The following is a 17,389-nucleotide window of genomic DNA, read 5'->3' as shown; positions in this document are numbered from 1 at the left end:
TCTATTATGATCCTTATTTTAAAATACAAATAAACTGAGACTGAGAGAGGTTAAGTGACTTTCCTTAAGCATCTGTGATGGTATTTATATTTGGGTCTTCCTGACTCCAAATCAAATATCATTATCACCATCATCATTATTGCTGTTATTGTTATTAACAATAACTAGAGAGGTAGGTAGGTGAAAGCCAGACCTAGAGATGGGAGGTCCTAGGTTCAAAATGGCCTCAGACACTTCCTAGCTGTGACTCTGGACAAGTCACTTAATCCCTAATGCCTAGCCCTTACAGACATTTTGCCTTGGAACCAATACACAGGATTGATTCTAAGATGGAAGGTAAGGGTTTAAAAAAACCCAAACAAGCTTGTTATAATTATTTCTTTTTAGAGATTCACAACAATCTTGGGAGTTAAGTGCTATCATCCACATTTTACAGATAAAGAAACTGAGACTCTCCATAACTTGGAACTGGCTACTCATAATGGTCAATGCACTACCTCCCTACCTCTATCCAGGAATTCCTAGTTTCCTTCAATGCTCAGCTTAGGTGCCCTTTTCTGATATAAGGGGCTTTTACCTCCTTCCTCCAACTGTGAGTGCCATCTCAGTTCTGAAACCACCTTATATATTAACTTATCTGTGATGTTTCACTATTTTCCCTGGCTCTTGAGTAGAATAAGTTTTTTTGGATGAAGATTGCTTAGGTTTTTGTCTTTGCATACCTAGCATTTGGCTCAATGCTTTGTACACGGTAAGCATTTAATAACTGTCTTTGAATTGTTTGTTGCAGCTGATTTTTAGTTGAAAAGTAATTTTATCTCTCACTTTCACTGCCTATCACTTACCTTTCAATTATCATAGAATCAAAAAGTTTTAGAATTTTGAAAGGACCGTAGTAGTTTAAGCACCCAGATTTTACCAATATGGAAAACTGAGAGGTTAATGACTTATCCAAGCTCAAGAGTGGCAAAACTGGAATTAGAACCCAGGTCTCATTCAGTCTGTTCCACTATGGTATAAGTTCCCTTTTGTATTCTTTCCTCCTCCCCTTCATAAGTATGGATGGACATTCTTTTATTTTTTCTGTGCTATAAGTAAGATGTTTCTTTCAGGAATGTCTATCAATACTTAAGTAAATAAGTCAATAATTAAAAATTTCAATTCTCAAAGAGTTAAAGAATCAGCTAGGCCTCTGGACAATAAAAGAATGAATTTTTTATTTAGGATTCAATTAAATATTTTTACAGAAGGTAGAACATATCTCTTATGCCTTAAAATTTTGTGAAACATGATCATCTCCACAATAGAAAAAAATTAGATGAAATATCCTTTTATGAATAAAGCACTATAATTTTGTTTAAAAGCCATTTTACATGCACTTATTGACATAATGGATAGGCAGTGAGGTGGTATAGTAGATAAAGGGCTAGATGTATAGTCAGGAAGACCTTAACTCAAATCCTGCCTCACTTACTAGCTATGTTACTCTGGAGAAATCCCTTAATTTGGCTGTGTCTGTTTCTATATCTTTACGATAGGATAACAGCATCTCTTTCATAAGGTTATTTTGAAGACCAAATGGGTTTATACATATTAATATGCTTTGTAAACCTTAAAGAGCCATATAAACATTAGCTTTGATTTCTGGGAACTTGTCTCTCTGACTATTCCTTCTCTTTCTGTCATTTTCAATCTCTCCTTCTCCATTGGTTCTGCCTTTGTTTTTATGTTATGTTCAGCTATCATCCATCATAAAAACAATAAACTTGGTGGCCTTGCCACACCTTTAAGCCATTTTATAGCTTTCCTCATTTCTGTTGCTAAAAATCTGATGACTATTTTTTCACTTTCTACTCTTTAGAAATCATGCGCCTAGTGTCTTCCAGTTTAGCAGCAATCTCTTTAGTGTTGTATCTAATGGCTTTTAAAAATTTCTTGTTGTTCTAGATCCCACATGTAATGCAAGGTGGCTAACAGAAACTTTTTGCTTCTGTAATTTCTAACGGTCACAAAAAGTCAGTTAAACATCTTAGAATGTTCAGAAAGTCAGTTAGAACTTAAAGCTATAGAGGTGAAGTTCCAACGGACGGGGCTTTTGCCTTCTGGCCTTCGCTGTGGCTGGAGGCTTTGCCTAATTGCTTCGGCCTTGGCCTGTGCTTATTTTGTTTTGGGGAAATTTGGACCTATTTCATTTCTCTGGACCTCCCTGATCTTCCATCTCCATCCCTCCCCTTCCCTGATTTTCCTTTGGATTCTGGTTGGAAGGGAGGGCTTGGTGATTGAACATTGTGGGTTTTAGTTTCTTTAGATAATTAGAGTATCCTCAAATAAGTTACCCCTAGGTTTGATAAAGACTACTTAAAAGGCAGTCAAATCTTCCTGACTGGGAGAGCCGGTCTCTCTCTCTGTCTAAACCTCTCTGTGACCCATCCCCCACCCTCACCCCTCTCCCTAGCAGCAGTTAGAAAATCTTGAACCCCTCCCCCTTCTGACTGACCCTGGTATTAATAAATCCCCTTGTTACCTGTTCAAACCCTGTGGTGAGTCATTGTGTCGAAAATTAAGACAAGTGCTCAACAGGAAGGAATCTTTTTTTTTTATTTCTTGAGAAAACTCAGGCATCCATCTTGGCAGGAAGTACCTCCCGAGACTTCCTCCAGCCATCAGTTTGACTGGCAGGGAGGAGCCCTCTCGACTCCTCCCAAAAGAGAGGAGAAACTAACAAGAGAAACCCTCCAGTCAAGCCTAAACATTTCTTACTGGCCCTAGTTTCCTCCCTGTATCCTCTGTCACAAGCCACTGGGAATAAACCTGTTTGAGCTGCCTCTCCTACATACCCCATTTCCTTTATCTCCTATAAATCTTCCCTTACCTTCATTCCTCCTCCAATCACCTTATAATCTCCCTAATATCCCCATTTATCCTTCCTTTGACCCAAACTGCGTTTCTTTGACCCTACTCAGATTTACTATTTTTTTGATAACACATAGCAACTCTTGATTGCCAAACCTATCATAAACACTCTATCTTTCCCCTGCATTTTTTACAATGCTGTTCTCTTGGTTCTACCCTTATCCATTAAAGAGTTTCTCCCAAATCTCTGTCGTAGGCCTTCTTCTGTTTCTACAATCATTAGCTACCATGGGTTCATTTTTCTATTTTTTTTTAAGTTGTAGGCTCAATTTATTGATCTATTTTTTCTCTATTCCATTGATATAAGCATTCAAAGATATTTTTCACCTACATACTGCTTTGGCTGTATCCCATAAATTTATGTGCGAGGGTCTGGAACTTCAAGGGATGGGCATGGGGTGCCCTGCTGTTGGCTCAGGAAGGGTTTTGAAGTTGGCATGTGCCCAGGCTTGGAACCTGAAATTAGGTGGATGATGGGTGGAGGGTGGCTTGTACTCCTCAGTGTGAGGATTTACTTCAGGCTGTGATCCCCTCTCACCCCAGTGAAAACAGACAGTCTCCGTCAACTTTCAAGTTGTTTTCTGTTGGAGTTATCTTACTCCATTCTTTTGTTGTTTCCATCTCTCCAGTATTCATTTGAGGTGCTATTGGTTTGAGTGGATTCTGAGAGAGGTTCTAGCTTTATATGCTTCTTGGCTCCTCTCTTGCTACCATGGGTTTATTTAGTCTCTGAATGTGGTTGCCCAGTAAAGTTGTATATCCAATTCTAATTTTTCTCCAGAGTTGCAACCTTGATCTCATCTTTAACTCTTTTCTCTTAACACTTGTCTAATATGCCATCTACTGTAAAAAACCTAACTTTGTAATATCTCACATTTATCCTTTTCTATTTATACAGGTTTCTTCTCTTATTTGTCCTAGACTAGAATAATAACCTAATGCTATTAGATTTTCTGATTCTAGTTCTCCTCCTTTTTGACCCAAATTCTACATGGCTGTGAAATTAATATTCCTAAATTGCAGGTCACTCTTTTACTCAAATTTATAACCTTCATATTGCCTCTAGATTAAAATACAACTCGAGTTTGGGATTTTAAAATTTCCATCATCTGGTTGCTATCTGCCCTTTTTAGTCTTATTCCATATGATTTCACTTCATATATTGTAGGTTCTAACCTAACTTGCTTTAATAATCATAATAATTTTTTTTTTTTGGCATGGAAAAGTGAGAGGACAGGGAGGCTGTTCCTTGTATTGCTTTTGGACTCATCAACACTACAGTATAGGGGGCAGCTGGGTAGCTCAGTGCATTGAGAACCAGGCCTAGAGACGGGAGGTCCTAGGTTCAAATCTGGCCTTAGACACTTCCCACCTGTGTGACCCTGGGCAAGTCACTTGACCCCCATTGCCTACCCTTACCACTCTTATTGATTCCAAGACAGAAGGTAAGGGTTTAATAAAAACAAAACAAAACAAAAAAACACAGTACAATGTGAAGGCATACAGAACGTATCCAACAATATATTTTGTTTGACTGGAAAGAAAAAAGCCGATATCAATATTACCTTTTACCAAAGAAACTGATTTTCCTTTCAGATGTGCCAGGGGTCCGTCTATTTGTATTCAACTTCCCAAAGGTTGTTCTTTCTTTGCTTTAAGAAAAGAAATACAAATTTATAAAACAAAATGCTTTAGACATAAATGTGATTTCACATTAGCTGTTCTGGATTCAACTCTTTTTACTTAAGAATGCACAAGACTGTGCCACAAAGAAATTACACTGGCTATTTTTCCACTTTTGTTGTAATCTCAAGTTTTGTCTTGAAAATGGCCAAAGTTTTGTTAAGCCTATTGGAGTTGTACTCTCTGCAGTAGAGTGTGAATGTTTGCAGTTTAGCTGGAGAAAAGACTTGGTGTCTGGTATCTTATCTTGTCAGGAGATGTTCAATCCAAATGGAAGCAATTCAATTTCCTGGTAAGGCACCAGTATACAGGCATACAACTACAAAGCTAGCACAATGACTCTGTAGACCAGGAGTTGGCAACCTTTTTGGCTGTGAGAGCCATAAACACCACATTTTTTAAAATATAATTTCATGAGAGCTGTACAGTGCTCACAGTGTGCGCTCCTGTAACAGCGCCTGAAAAAAAACTGACTTTATGGCTCCTGCAGAAAGAGCCATACGTTGCCGACCCCTGCTGTAGACCTTTGATTCAGAGAATGCAGACCAACACACCTTCCCTTCCACACTTTTCTTCAGAGCCTCCCAAATTCTGAGCTAGCTCTGACAAAACATGTGTCAAACTCATCATCTCTGGAATATATACCGCCAAGGTAAATTAACTTATCCATAACATTCATAATTTCTCCATTTCTGTAACCAATGGTTCCACATATGGATGATACACTGTTGGCTGGTGGAGAAACTGTTTTCATTGTGTTAATTGCCAGGCCAAAAATAGCACAAGTGACAGAACTGATCCATGTTCTGTTGCATCTTAGACTCAGAGGCTGCATTGAGTGCACAATCATTTGAGAACAAAATGTCAAGCACCAATTTTCCCTCCACTTTAGTCTTGACTTGTAACCTTTTCAAGTTAAATAATTTATTATCAGTGCAGTGGCTGACTTTGATGTCATTTTTGTCCTCTTTAAAGACATATAGTAGGGACTATATATTTATTCTTTTCCCCTTCCCTATTCTAATGCTTCAAGTTGACAACACTGGATTCTTGAAGGCGCTGTTAACTTTAGCAAATTAGAATGTTTGAACATACTTAAGAGATACATTGTACTAGTCCTTAGAGGAATAGTCTAAGTTTGAAAAAAATCATGCCAGAATTTTGGCCTTCTGGTAGTTTATAGGAATTTTTTCAGTCATAGAAACTTATAAAGACTACTATGGCAAAAAGGGAGACAAATGGAAGAAATACCTATACTAATGAAATTATGGATTCTTAAAAAGTATTGCAGTTATATAAACACTTATACTGTCATATATTCACATAGGACCATATAATTATAATTGAATGACACAAATGTTATCCTTTTTCTTTCTTTTTTAAAATCCTAAAGGTAATGGTATCTTTAGTTCCCCTCTCATGCTCTCCGACTCTAAAAAGAGTAAAATCTAATCCTTGTAACAAATAAGCAGTTGCTGGAAAAACAAATCTACATTTTTTCATGTCTGAAAATATAGGTCTCATTCTACACTTTGAATCCATTACCCTTTTGCTATGAAATGGGTAGCCTGATTCATCATAAGTCCTCTGGAATCACTTCTGGTCATTGTAGTGACTTGTTTGTTTTTCTTTTAAATACTGTTACTATATACATTGATCTGTTCCTATCAATTTGTCACTTTTTATGTACAATATTCCTTTATGTGAATATAACATAAATTGTTCAGTAATATCCTAATTCACAGATACTCTATTTCTAGTTCTTTGCTACAACAAAAAGCTGCCATAAATTTTTGTATATAATTTATTATTTAAAGAAAAATATTATACTTTTTAGTGTTCTTAGGAAATAGGTGTTTTATTGTCAAAAGCCTTTTCTTTAATATTGATACAATGTTATGTTAATTATTTCTGTTATTAACACATTGAAACAATTTTTATCCCTGGTATAATTTTTACCAAGCCTTAATGTAGAATCTCTTCGATATTTTACTGCAATCTCTTTGCTAGAATTTTATTTAATCTTTTATGTAATATTCATTAGAACTCTTGATCTATGGTTTTCTCTCTTTGATTTCCCTTTTTCCTAAGACATCAAGACCATTTGCATCATAGAAAGAATTTGATAGAATCTCTTTGTTGGAATCAAATATTCGATAGAATTCAGTTGCAAATACTTCTGTCCCTGAGATTTTTCTTTTGGTAAGTCATTTAAGGGCTTGTTCAATTTTTGATATTTGATTATTTGAAACCCCCAATTTTTATTCTATTTCAGTGGTCATTTTATTTTTCTATATTTTAAAATAATTTCCTTTATTTCTTTAACAGTTGTTTTTTTCTTCTCTTTCATTTTTTATATAGACTTTGGTTTCCTTTCTCACTTTTTTTTTTTAAACCCTTGTACTTCGGTGTATTTTCTCATAGGTGGAAGAGTGGTAAGGGTGGGCAATGGGAGTCAAGTGACTTGCCCAGGGTCACACAGCTGGAAGTGGCTGAGGCCAGGTTTGAACCTAGGACCTCCTGTCTCTAGGCCTGACTCTCACTCCACTGACCTACCCAGCTGCCCCCAACCTTTCTCACTTTTTAATAACTGACTAGCTAATGGTTTTTTATTCTGTGGCTTTTAAAATGGTTTTTATTTTTTTTTATGGTTTCTTTTTTTTTGCTTTCAAATTTGTTCACCTTTTTAATGTTCAGATTTCCTATTTTGGTATTTATAATACATTTTTTAGTAATTTTTTGGGCTTTTAGTTGTTTCTTTTTAGTTATATAATTGTCAATCTTTTCTTTTTTAGTTTGTGAAAGTGTTTATATATAAATATATACATATATATGTACGTACACACACACACACACATTTCCCCTCAAGATTACTTTGGCTGACCCTCAACTGGGGAATGGATGAACAAACTGTGGTATATGAAGGTGATGGAAATGCTATTGTACTATAAGGAATGATGAACAAGAAGATTTCAGAAAGAGCTAGAAAGACCTACATGAACTGATGCAAAGTGAAATAAACAGTAACAGCAATATGACTTTTCTATTAATAGTAATACAATGATCTGGGACAATTTTGAGGGACTTATGAAAAAGAATGCTATCCACCTCCAGAGAAAGAAGTGTTGGAGTTAGAATGCAGATGGAAGCATATGATTTATCATTTGTTTATTTGGGTATATGTTTTAGGGTTTTCATTTTGTAAGATTATTTAATTACAAAAAAGAATATGGAAACATATTTTGCATGATAATATATATTTAATCCAGATTGAAATGCTTGCCAGCTCCAGGAGGGGGGAGGGAAGAAAGGAGGGAGACAATTTGGATTATATTAACTTTGGAAAACTTTGTGGCAATTTGTTATTAAAATAAAAAAATAAAAAATAATTTAAAACAGATTTGGCTACATCAAAAAAGTATTATATTGTTTTGTTATTTTCTTTGTTTTACATGATTAAATTTTCTACTCTTTATATAATTTTTTTTACCCAGATTTTCTTTTAAGGATTATTAATCTCCATTTAATTTTGAATAATTTTTTCAAATGCCCCTTATTGAATATACATTGTATTGTTGTTGTCAGTAAAGGACAGGGTTAATAGTTTTGCATTTTGGGGTGAGGTTTTTATGCTTTAAAAAGTCGGTTTTGGTAAAGAAGCCATGTATAACTGAGAAACTTATCTGCTTCTAGCAATTTCCAGAGATCTAGCCTATCTAAGATTCTATTCCGAGACTATAACTTTTCTTGTTTATCTTTTTGTTTGGATTTGTCAAAGTTTCTAAAAAGTACATTAAGGTCCCCAATTAGTATAATTTTACAATTTCTCCCTGAAAAGCAATTAGATTTTCCTTTAAGTATTTAGGATGATATGGTCTTTTTGCATATATTATGTAATTTGGTACATAATATTAAGTTGTTGTCTTTAGTGCCTTTAAGCATAAAAAAATGTGCTTTTGCTGCTAATCTTTTAATCATTTCTTTTTATTGTTAACTCTTGCCCTTTTGGTTCATATGATGCATGATGAATTCTATCTCCTACTTTACTGGGTTCTTTTGATTAAATGAGGCAATATTTGTAAAGCACTTAACAGTTTCTGGCACATAATAGGTACTTAATAAATTTCTATTCCTTCCCCCCTTATTTTTAAGTATATATTTTGGAGAATGGCATACTATTGAATACTGACATCTTTTTCTATTTTATATGTGAATTCATTCCATCCATATTCATGCTATTGATGGTTAATGGTGCTTTTCCTTTTTCTCATAACTTTTAATACTAAAACAAGCCTTGTATTGCATCCCATCTGACCCAAATTGTTTCTTTACAAAGAAGCTAGTGAGAAAGTGTGAGGTAAATACTAATAAGTAATCCACTTTTGTCTATTGCTCCTCTTTTTCTTGTCTACAACCTGTTTGGAGATGTTTTTCCCTTTCTGTTTCTTCCTTTCTTATTTTCTTTTCCATTCCTCCTTTAGAATCTACAAAGATGGGATCTGTTTGGTTTATGACTAATTTCTGTTATTTTATCTTCCTTTTTAACCACCCACCTCCCCAATCCCTACCTAATTTTCTTGGGAATTTGATTTTTTTTTTTTTGCATCAAATTTTGTGTTACGTTCAATCCTCTTTGGTATGCTTCAGATGAAAGCAAGGTTCAATTTAGGGGTCAGGGAACAAGCATATTTATAGTATCTATTATGTGTCAGGTGCTATGCTAAACACTTTACAAATATTATCTTATTTGATCCTTGTAACAACCATGGGAAGTAGGTGCTACTATTATCTCCATTTTATAGTTCAGGAAAAGGAGGTAAAGAGAGGTTAATGACTTTCCTTGGGTAACACAGCTAATAAGTGTCTGAGGCTAAATGTGAATTTGGGTCTTCCTGATGCTAGGCCCAGGATTCTGTACACTGAGGTATCTAGTTACCTTTTATACGGACTTTGTTTGTCTCCTTCATCCATATTTATATAGTTTTTTTCCCCACACACCCCAATTATGTGAAATAGTACATTCCATCTCCTTTTTCTTAGTGTATTCCTTTTCTTATTTTAGGATCACTGAAAGAGGAGAAAACCACTGCCAGGCACTTATTTGTCTTTCTTAACTCTATGACATTAGGATTTTGAGGGAGCACATGCCTTTCCTGATTATTAGAATGTGAATGCTTTTTCAACATAGAGTCCCTTTTGAGGAATGCAATTATTTGCCTTTATAGCTTTTTTCTTGGCTCTTGCATTTGCAATTCAAATATTCTATTTAACTTGGGTTTTTAAAAAATTTATCAGGAATGCTTAGAAGTTCTGTGTTTCATTAAAGGTCCATGTCCCTCCCTTCAGTTTTGCTGAGTAAGTTATTAAAAAAAAAAGACTTTTGCCTTTTGGAATACTACATTCCAAGTTCTCCTGTCCTTTAAAATGGTAGCTGCCAAGTATTGCATGACCCTGATTGTGGTTTCTTGGTATTTCAATACTATCTTCAGACACTACTACTTTTTCTTTAACCTGAAAGCTCTGGATTTTAATTATAGCTCCCATGATTTACTTGAGAGTTTTTTCTTCAGTGTAAATTCTACTTTTATCTTGCCCTTTGATTTTAAAAGGTACGAGAAATTTTCTTTTATGATTTCTTGGAATATGATATTCAAGCTTTTGCTTGATGCTTAGATAATTTTTCCTTGACTTGTTTTCTACGTCAGTTGTTTTTGATCAGCAACAACTTCTTCCCACCCCCCCCTTTATTTTTCCCCTGTCTTTTGATTTCAGTAATTCTTGCTTTTTAACAAAATTATTTAATTTTGTTTAGTTCACTCTCAGGAAGTCTTTAGCCTGGGTAAGAACTTGTGTCTTTTGTATTAAATTTTGTATTAATTCTGTATAAAATTTTGCATTAAATTTTTGTAATGTTTAGTCTCCTTCCAATTCTATCCTTTGGATTAGAGGTATCAAACTTGCAGACCAAGCAAAAAGTGGCAGGAAACCACATTAAAAATAATCAAGATATGTTTAACAAAATAAAAAATATAATATGGGCATTAATTTGTGTTTTTTTAGTCAGCATAGAACCTGAGATCTGTTTCTATTTGAGTTTGATACCCTTACTCTAGAATGTTCATTTCATTCATTTTTAAGATTCTTTTTGATCTTTCATCTCTTCTAGGATTCAAATGACCTTGGAGGCAAGGTTTAACACCTTTATCTGTCAATTTGCTCCTAAGTGCTGTGCAGTTACTTCCCTCCTAGCATCATTAGATACATTACATTTTTTTCCTCTTTTGTTTGTTTATATTTCAAGTTTTGTTCCCCTCTCCACACTCCGAGATATAATCAGAGCTAGGCTCCAACCAGTTGCATACTACAATGGAATGATATGCTATGTTTGAGCTGGATTTTACTGTCTGAGATTCTGTCACTTGCCCAACTCTCCAAAGGTATCTGCTTTGCATAAGTGCTGGTGGGTCTCAGGCTTCCTGATACCTTTTGGATACAGGACATTATATCTAAAGCACTAAGCTCTTTGAGGTTATTAGTGTTGCTTCTGTTCTGGTACAAACTTTTAGAGCCCCTGGGATATGTAGACTAATACTTGCCTTTCCCCCAGGTTCTTTGCTAGCCATTTGGGATAATGTTATGGGGGTATTTACCATCCTTCCTTGCTAGAGTATTCCTGTCTTCTGACTAGGCATGCTTGACTATCCTGGGGCCATTCAGACCCAGGTGACAAAAGGGGATACCCAGAAGCCTGAGAATGAGATATCAGGCAAAAGAACTAGAATGAGGCAATTACAGCTCTAGGAGATTTACTTGAGGGTATGGGAACTAGGAAAAGTTCCAGTGCAGTGCTTGCTTCATTCTAAGTCTTTTGCCTCCTATCTCCTTAGGGTTCAAGGTGTCCCATCAACTGGGTTTGGAGACCATATTCTAGTCATTATTTTTGTAAAATAATTTTCTGCAGTATTTACTTGGTTTTAAACGGGTTGTTCTGCACATTTGGCTCTACCATCTTGACCAAAGTTCCCTGTTATCTCTATTTTAAAATGAAAAAAATAAATAAGTAAAGGAATTATTGAGGGTAACCCAAGTAATAAGTGGTCAAGATAACATCCATAGTGAAGGACTATTAAAACTATTGTTATTACTTTTCAATCTAGTCTGATAGTCAAATATGTTGATATGAAATTATATTGAATGAAGGTGTGTTAATTTATTGCAGTCCATATGAAAAATGTCATCTAATAATTGAATGTAAGGTTGTCTCAAGCCAAGTTTCCTAACTGGTGATCATTTTTTTAAGGAAAAACAATTAAGAATGGTGTGATACATGCTCTGAGGTACTATTAACCAGGCTTGTGGAATGGGCTACTAACAAAATTCAAGACATTCTCACTCACTAGGTGGCAGCTGAAGGAATTATAGAAATGAGGACCTAAAAGGAAATATGTATTTTGAATCACATAATAAATAATCATCACTGTTATCCCTTCTAAATGATTCTGGAGAAATAGGCTGAACACTTCCACAGTGTTGTCAACAGACCATCATCAATCAATGCTGAAGCTCTGACCATATACATCAGGGTAAAGTCAATCCCTCTTTAGCTGAACTTCCAACAGAAGAAGTTTTGAATGCTATCAGGCTCTTCTTGTGTGGCAAAGCACCGGGTGCTGATTCCACTCCAGCAGAGATTTACAAGGCAAGGGGACCACTGTTTATCTTCCCAGCCTTTGAGCTCATATTGTTCGGATCATTGGTCAGACCCACTGTATGTTGAACCCAACATAGTGATGTCATTTTGGTCCTCTTCAAGTATGAAGGACAAACTATCACCATCTCCATCCCTTCTAAATGACAACAAAACCATAATTTTCTGATAAACCATGTCTTAATTGAAACAGACTCAATATCCTCTTATGCACTGAATCTAGTCCAGTGTTCACTGACCTGAAGTCAGGTCAAAGGGTAGACAGAAGTGAGCAGTAGACAGTCCTTCTAATCCTACATCCCTGCCATTTATTACAAAAGAATCCTCACTTTCAGAACCTTTCCCTGCAATACTAAGATGTACAGAAAAGAATCAATGTTAGTAACACTCACGTTTGTGGGGTATAAAAACCTTGTTTATTGAAGTCTTGTGATCGCAAAGCCTGCATGGACTGGCGGCCAGCAGCACCAGTCGAAACTGAACTGCGCTTCATCCCTGCAAGCTAAGGAAATGAAATTAATGTTATTGGGGAATGGAGGGGAGAAGTAATAATATAAGTCTGGAAGCAATTACCAACCTTCTTTTAAAAAAAAACAAACCAAGAAAAAAGAGAAAGGTCACTATTTCTGTCAGTGAAACTTCCATTTACCTAGATTTTCATGCATAAAACCACCATCTCATTTCTCCTGCTACTTCCCTTTATCCAGGGCTACTTTTAGTTACCAAGAGCTGTTTATTCAACTTCTTTAATGTCTAACCCTTGATCCCTCCCTTCATTCCTTGCTGCTACCACTTGATTTTTAGTGCTTATCCTTATCATTCGGGGTTTGAACTGTTACTGCAATGACCTCTTACCCGCCAGTAAGCTTGCCTCACTTCAATCTGTTCCTTCTACTGCTGTCCCTTTGCCTTCTTTAGAAAGATTTCAAAGGCTCTTTTATTTAAATCACAGTTCTTTTTAGTATGGCATCTTTCAAGTCTCCCACATACTTTATGTTCTTTACCTATGGTCTACGAGGTCTAATGGATTTGGGAATACATTTCAGGGGGTCTGTAAGCTTGGATAGGGGAGAAAAAAATTACACCTTTATTCCAATGACATTAGTCTCCTTTGTAATTTTATTTTTTTGCATTTAAAAACATTATTCTAAGAAGGGGCCTGTTAACTTCCTTAGACTGCCAAAGGGGTTTATGAACCAAAAAAAGGTCACGAACCCCTGTATGTTTTCATAACATTTTATGTTTTTATTTTTCTTATGTACCATTTTTGGATTATCACTGTGTAGTAAAATAATCAAATTTAATTCTGTCTTTTTTTTTGCATCCTAGTTACAATTTTGTCCTGTAACTGCCTAAGTCATGATTCTTTGTCTCTGTACTCAGTTCAGAAATTCAGCTGCCCTACAATGAGTTAAGTTTAGAAATGCAGTTCTGTTAACCACTCTTCTATTTTTGTAGCAAGGAAATCTGTTATCCTTGAAAGAGGCAGATGGATACCAAAGAGTCTAGTCCTGTATCTTTACACCATTCATGCTCTTACTTTCCCCTTCACCACCCCCTCCTAATCTCCCCCCGGGGCCGGTGCACATTTCCACTGGTTTTAACATGTGTCATTGATCAAGACCTATTTCCAGATTGTTGATAGTTGCATTGGTGTGGTAGTTTCCAGTCCACATCCCCAATCATGTCTACCTCAACCCATGCGTTCAAGCAGTTGTTTTTCTTCTGTTTCCTCTCCCGCAGGTCTTCCTCTCAATGTGGGTAGCGTTCTTTACCCTAAGTTCTTCAGAACTGTCCTGTGTCATTGCATTGCTGCTGGTACAGAAGTCCATCACATTCGATTTTACCATAGTATATCAGTCTCTGTGTACAGTGTTCTTCTGGCTCTGCTCCTTTCGCTCTGCCCCATTAATTCTTAATAGACTGTACTTACCTAAGTGAGGAGCCATTGAGATAATGTATGTAAAACATTCTGCAAATCTAAAGTGCTGTCAATGCTGTTCCTCAAAAGTGATTTGCTTTATCCAGCTTTGTAACATCTCTACTTATCAGTACAGTTCATGGTTTCTTACAAATTTGAGGAATTCTCTCATTTTGATCATTCTACCATTGAGTCTATATTAGATACACTACTCCTCTTTGTTTAATTCAGTTTAAAAAACAACAACAAAAAAAACCTTCAATCTCAGAATCAATACTATGTTACTCATTCCAAGGCAGAAGAGCAGTAAGGGCTAGGCAATGAGGGTTAAGTGACTTCCTCATGGTTACACAGCTAGGAACTGTCTGAGGCCATATTTGAACCCAGGACCTACTGTCTCTAGGCCTGGCTGTCAATCCAACTGACTCACCTCACTGATCCCATTTAATCCAATTTTTAATAGCAGTATTAAAAAAGACATTTTTTCAAGCTCATAACATCAGCTGTCATTTTCCTTTCTAGAAGTTTCCAGTGGAGGAACCACTGTCTTTCATCACCTTTAAAATTCTTTCACATATTATTAGAAAAGGCACAGAACAATCCTTAATGACAAGGAGTTTGCAAGATGATTGGCAGGATGGGATAATTTCACAAAATGGTATGACATACATAAGAGGTAAAGAAATCAAAACAAAAGTGCTGGAGTAAAATCTGAGGGGAGAGATATGCCTTTCTTTTGATGCCCTTTTCATTCTCTCCTATAATCAAATTACTTCATTAAGCAATATACTTTGGGGTCAGGTATAAGTACACATTAAATATTTATGTGGGCTATGACAGTTATACAAAACAGAATCCAGCAAAGATGGGCCTTATTTTGAGATTCCTGGGTTCTAGAAGACTGATTCCAGTCCAGATTCCTTTTTTAGGATCCTTAACAGTAACAGACACTAACCAGTGCTTTAAGATTTGCAAACTCTTTTTTTTTTTTTAAGAAGTGCAAACTCTTTGTTTTAGATTCCTCATCAGCAAAATGGGGATAACAATAACATCTACCTCCCAGGGTTGCTGTAATGAGATAATATTGGTAAAGAATTTTGCAAACTACAAAGCATTATATTAAATTAGCTATTGGTATTGTTATTTACATATTTATCCTTATAGAATGTAAGCTTTCTGAGAATAGACACTCTAATTTTTCTCTGAATATCCGGTGCCTTAGACATAGTAAAAGCTAATGAAATGATTGTTGAATGAACATATAACAAGTCCAGCACTCCATCCATTACACAATTGTGTTCCAAGGTCTGGTACTAGTGACCATTAAACTTCCTCGGCCATCCTCTTCACTTTTCACAGTCTATTGCAATAGTCTCCTAATTGGTCCCCTGTCTCAAGTCTCAAAGTCTCTGTCTCTTCACTCCAATTAGTACAGTAGTAGTACAATTAATACAGTAGTCAAAAATGATTTTCCTACTTAATAAATTCTACTGGCTCCCAAAGCCTCCAGTACAATATACAGATTCCTCTATTTGTATTTAAATCACTTCACAATCAGTCTTTATCTTCATGGCCTTTACACATTATACAAACTGATTTACAAAATAATTATTTTAACTTGGCCGCTTTCTTTTTTTTTTTTTTACCACATAATATACCATCTGCTATCTCAATCCTTACGTCTGGAATGCCCTCCTTTCACAACTTTACTCTCTTCCAAAATGCCACTTTTTACATGAAACTTTTCTTGACCCTTCTCCCCCAGTTGTAAGTGACTTTCTCACAAAATTAATTTGCATTTTGTAGCTACTAATATATGTTCTCATTGTCTCTCTCATTTATTAAATTCAGGGAGCAGAGTTTCAAGTTTCTGCCTCTGTATCCCTAAACATTACTCCTAAGTACTTAAAATGTCTGATAATTGATTAGTATTAGTAACGTTCACTTAAACATTAGTTGAATAAAGCAAAAACATCAATAGACCTTTCTTTTCTAGTCTCCAATTCTTATAATAAATATCAGTATTAAAAAAAAACATTTTTTTAAACTCATAACATCAGCCGTCATTTTCCTTTGCTCCATCTCCTCCGTTATCCAGGTAACAGTTTTATTCCAGATTCCACTTTCTACCAGGCTAATTGCTTTCTTTCACTAACTGTCCTTTGTTCCACTTTGAGGTATTGGTGAGAAAAGAAATTCTTTGCAACAGAGCTAGAAGAGACAGTAAAGCTCACTTAAGTCAAGTCTCATCAGGGAGCAGACTAGGAAGCTGAGATTCAGGCAGATGATAATAAATAAATGGCAGATCAGAACTTGGACCCACAACACCTCTGGCTGCAGAATTCAGTGCTCCTTTTACTCCATCTGGGCTACAAAGCAATGTCCCTCTAAAACCATTCCCCGCTCTGTGGTCGAAGTGATTTTCCAAAAGCCTAGTCCTGACCTGTGGCTTCCTTTTATCTTCAGAATCGTATAAACGTTTCTGCTGGGCTTAAAAAACAACAACAACAAAAAAAAAAACCCTTGTGAAAACCAGTGGAAATGTGCGTCGGCTACCGCGGGGAGGGTGGAGGGAAGAGTAAGACCATGAATCGTGTAACCATGGAAAAATCTTACAAAAAAACCCCACAAAAAACCCTTGCCCTCCGTCTTGGAATTAATAATTCCAAGGCAGAAGAGCAGCAATAACTAGGCAATTGGATTTAAGTGTCTTGCCCAGGGTCATACTGCTCCGAAATGTCGGAGGCCACATTTGAATCCAGAAACTCCAATCTCTAGGCCTGGCTTGGCTCTCATCCACGGAGCCATCCAGCTGCCCCTCTGCTTGTCTTTTAAAGTCCTTATCACAGGGACCCTTCCTACCTTTCCAGTCCTCTTACACGTTAAGCGAGTTTCGGAACCAGGAGGATAAGGGCGGGGAGAAGGGTCCAGGAGCAGTCAAAAGTCTGGAGCCTCAGGAAACAACAACCTCGCCTATACTACAGCCTATTAGCTTCGAATTTTAAAATTCACCGCGGCATCTTTCGTCATTCCGTTACGACGTGCGCGCTCTCTGTACGTGCTCCCTCCTCCCACCCTACGCTCAAATCTCATAGGCCACACCCACCTAGTGTGTCTGTCTCGCTCTACTTACCGGCTAGTCAGCTTCTCCCCCACGCCTACTG

General features: G+C 36.3%; 1 protein-coding gene across 1 annotated transcript in view; it reads right to left on the bottom strand.

Annotated features, from left to right (window-relative positions):
- The window catches only part of NDC80 (NDC80 kinetochore complex component), a 75,045-nt gene extending 62,248 nt beyond the window's left edge, over positions 1–12,797 (bottom strand). The window contains exons 1-2 of the mRNA XM_044683045.1: positions 12,697–12,797; positions 4,479–4,565 (exon numbers count right to left, since the gene is read on the bottom strand). Coding sequence (XP_044538980.1) covers positions 4,479–4,565; positions 12,697–12,797 — 188 coding nt within the window. The remainder of the gene's footprint in view (positions 1–4,478; positions 4,566–12,696) is intronic.
- Positions 12,798–17,389: the final 4,592 nt, after the last annotated feature.

This window comes from Gracilinanus agilis, chromosome 1, assembly GCF_016433145.1.
Source record: "Gracilinanus agilis isolate LMUSP501 chromosome 1, AgileGrace, whole genome shotgun sequence".
NCBI classification, from domain to species: domain Eukaryota; kingdom Metazoa; phylum Chordata; class Mammalia; order Didelphimorphia; family Didelphidae; genus Gracilinanus; species Gracilinanus agilis.
The sequence above is the reverse complement of the archived record's forward strand: the minus strand, read 5'-3'. Positions and strand labels throughout refer to the sequence as shown.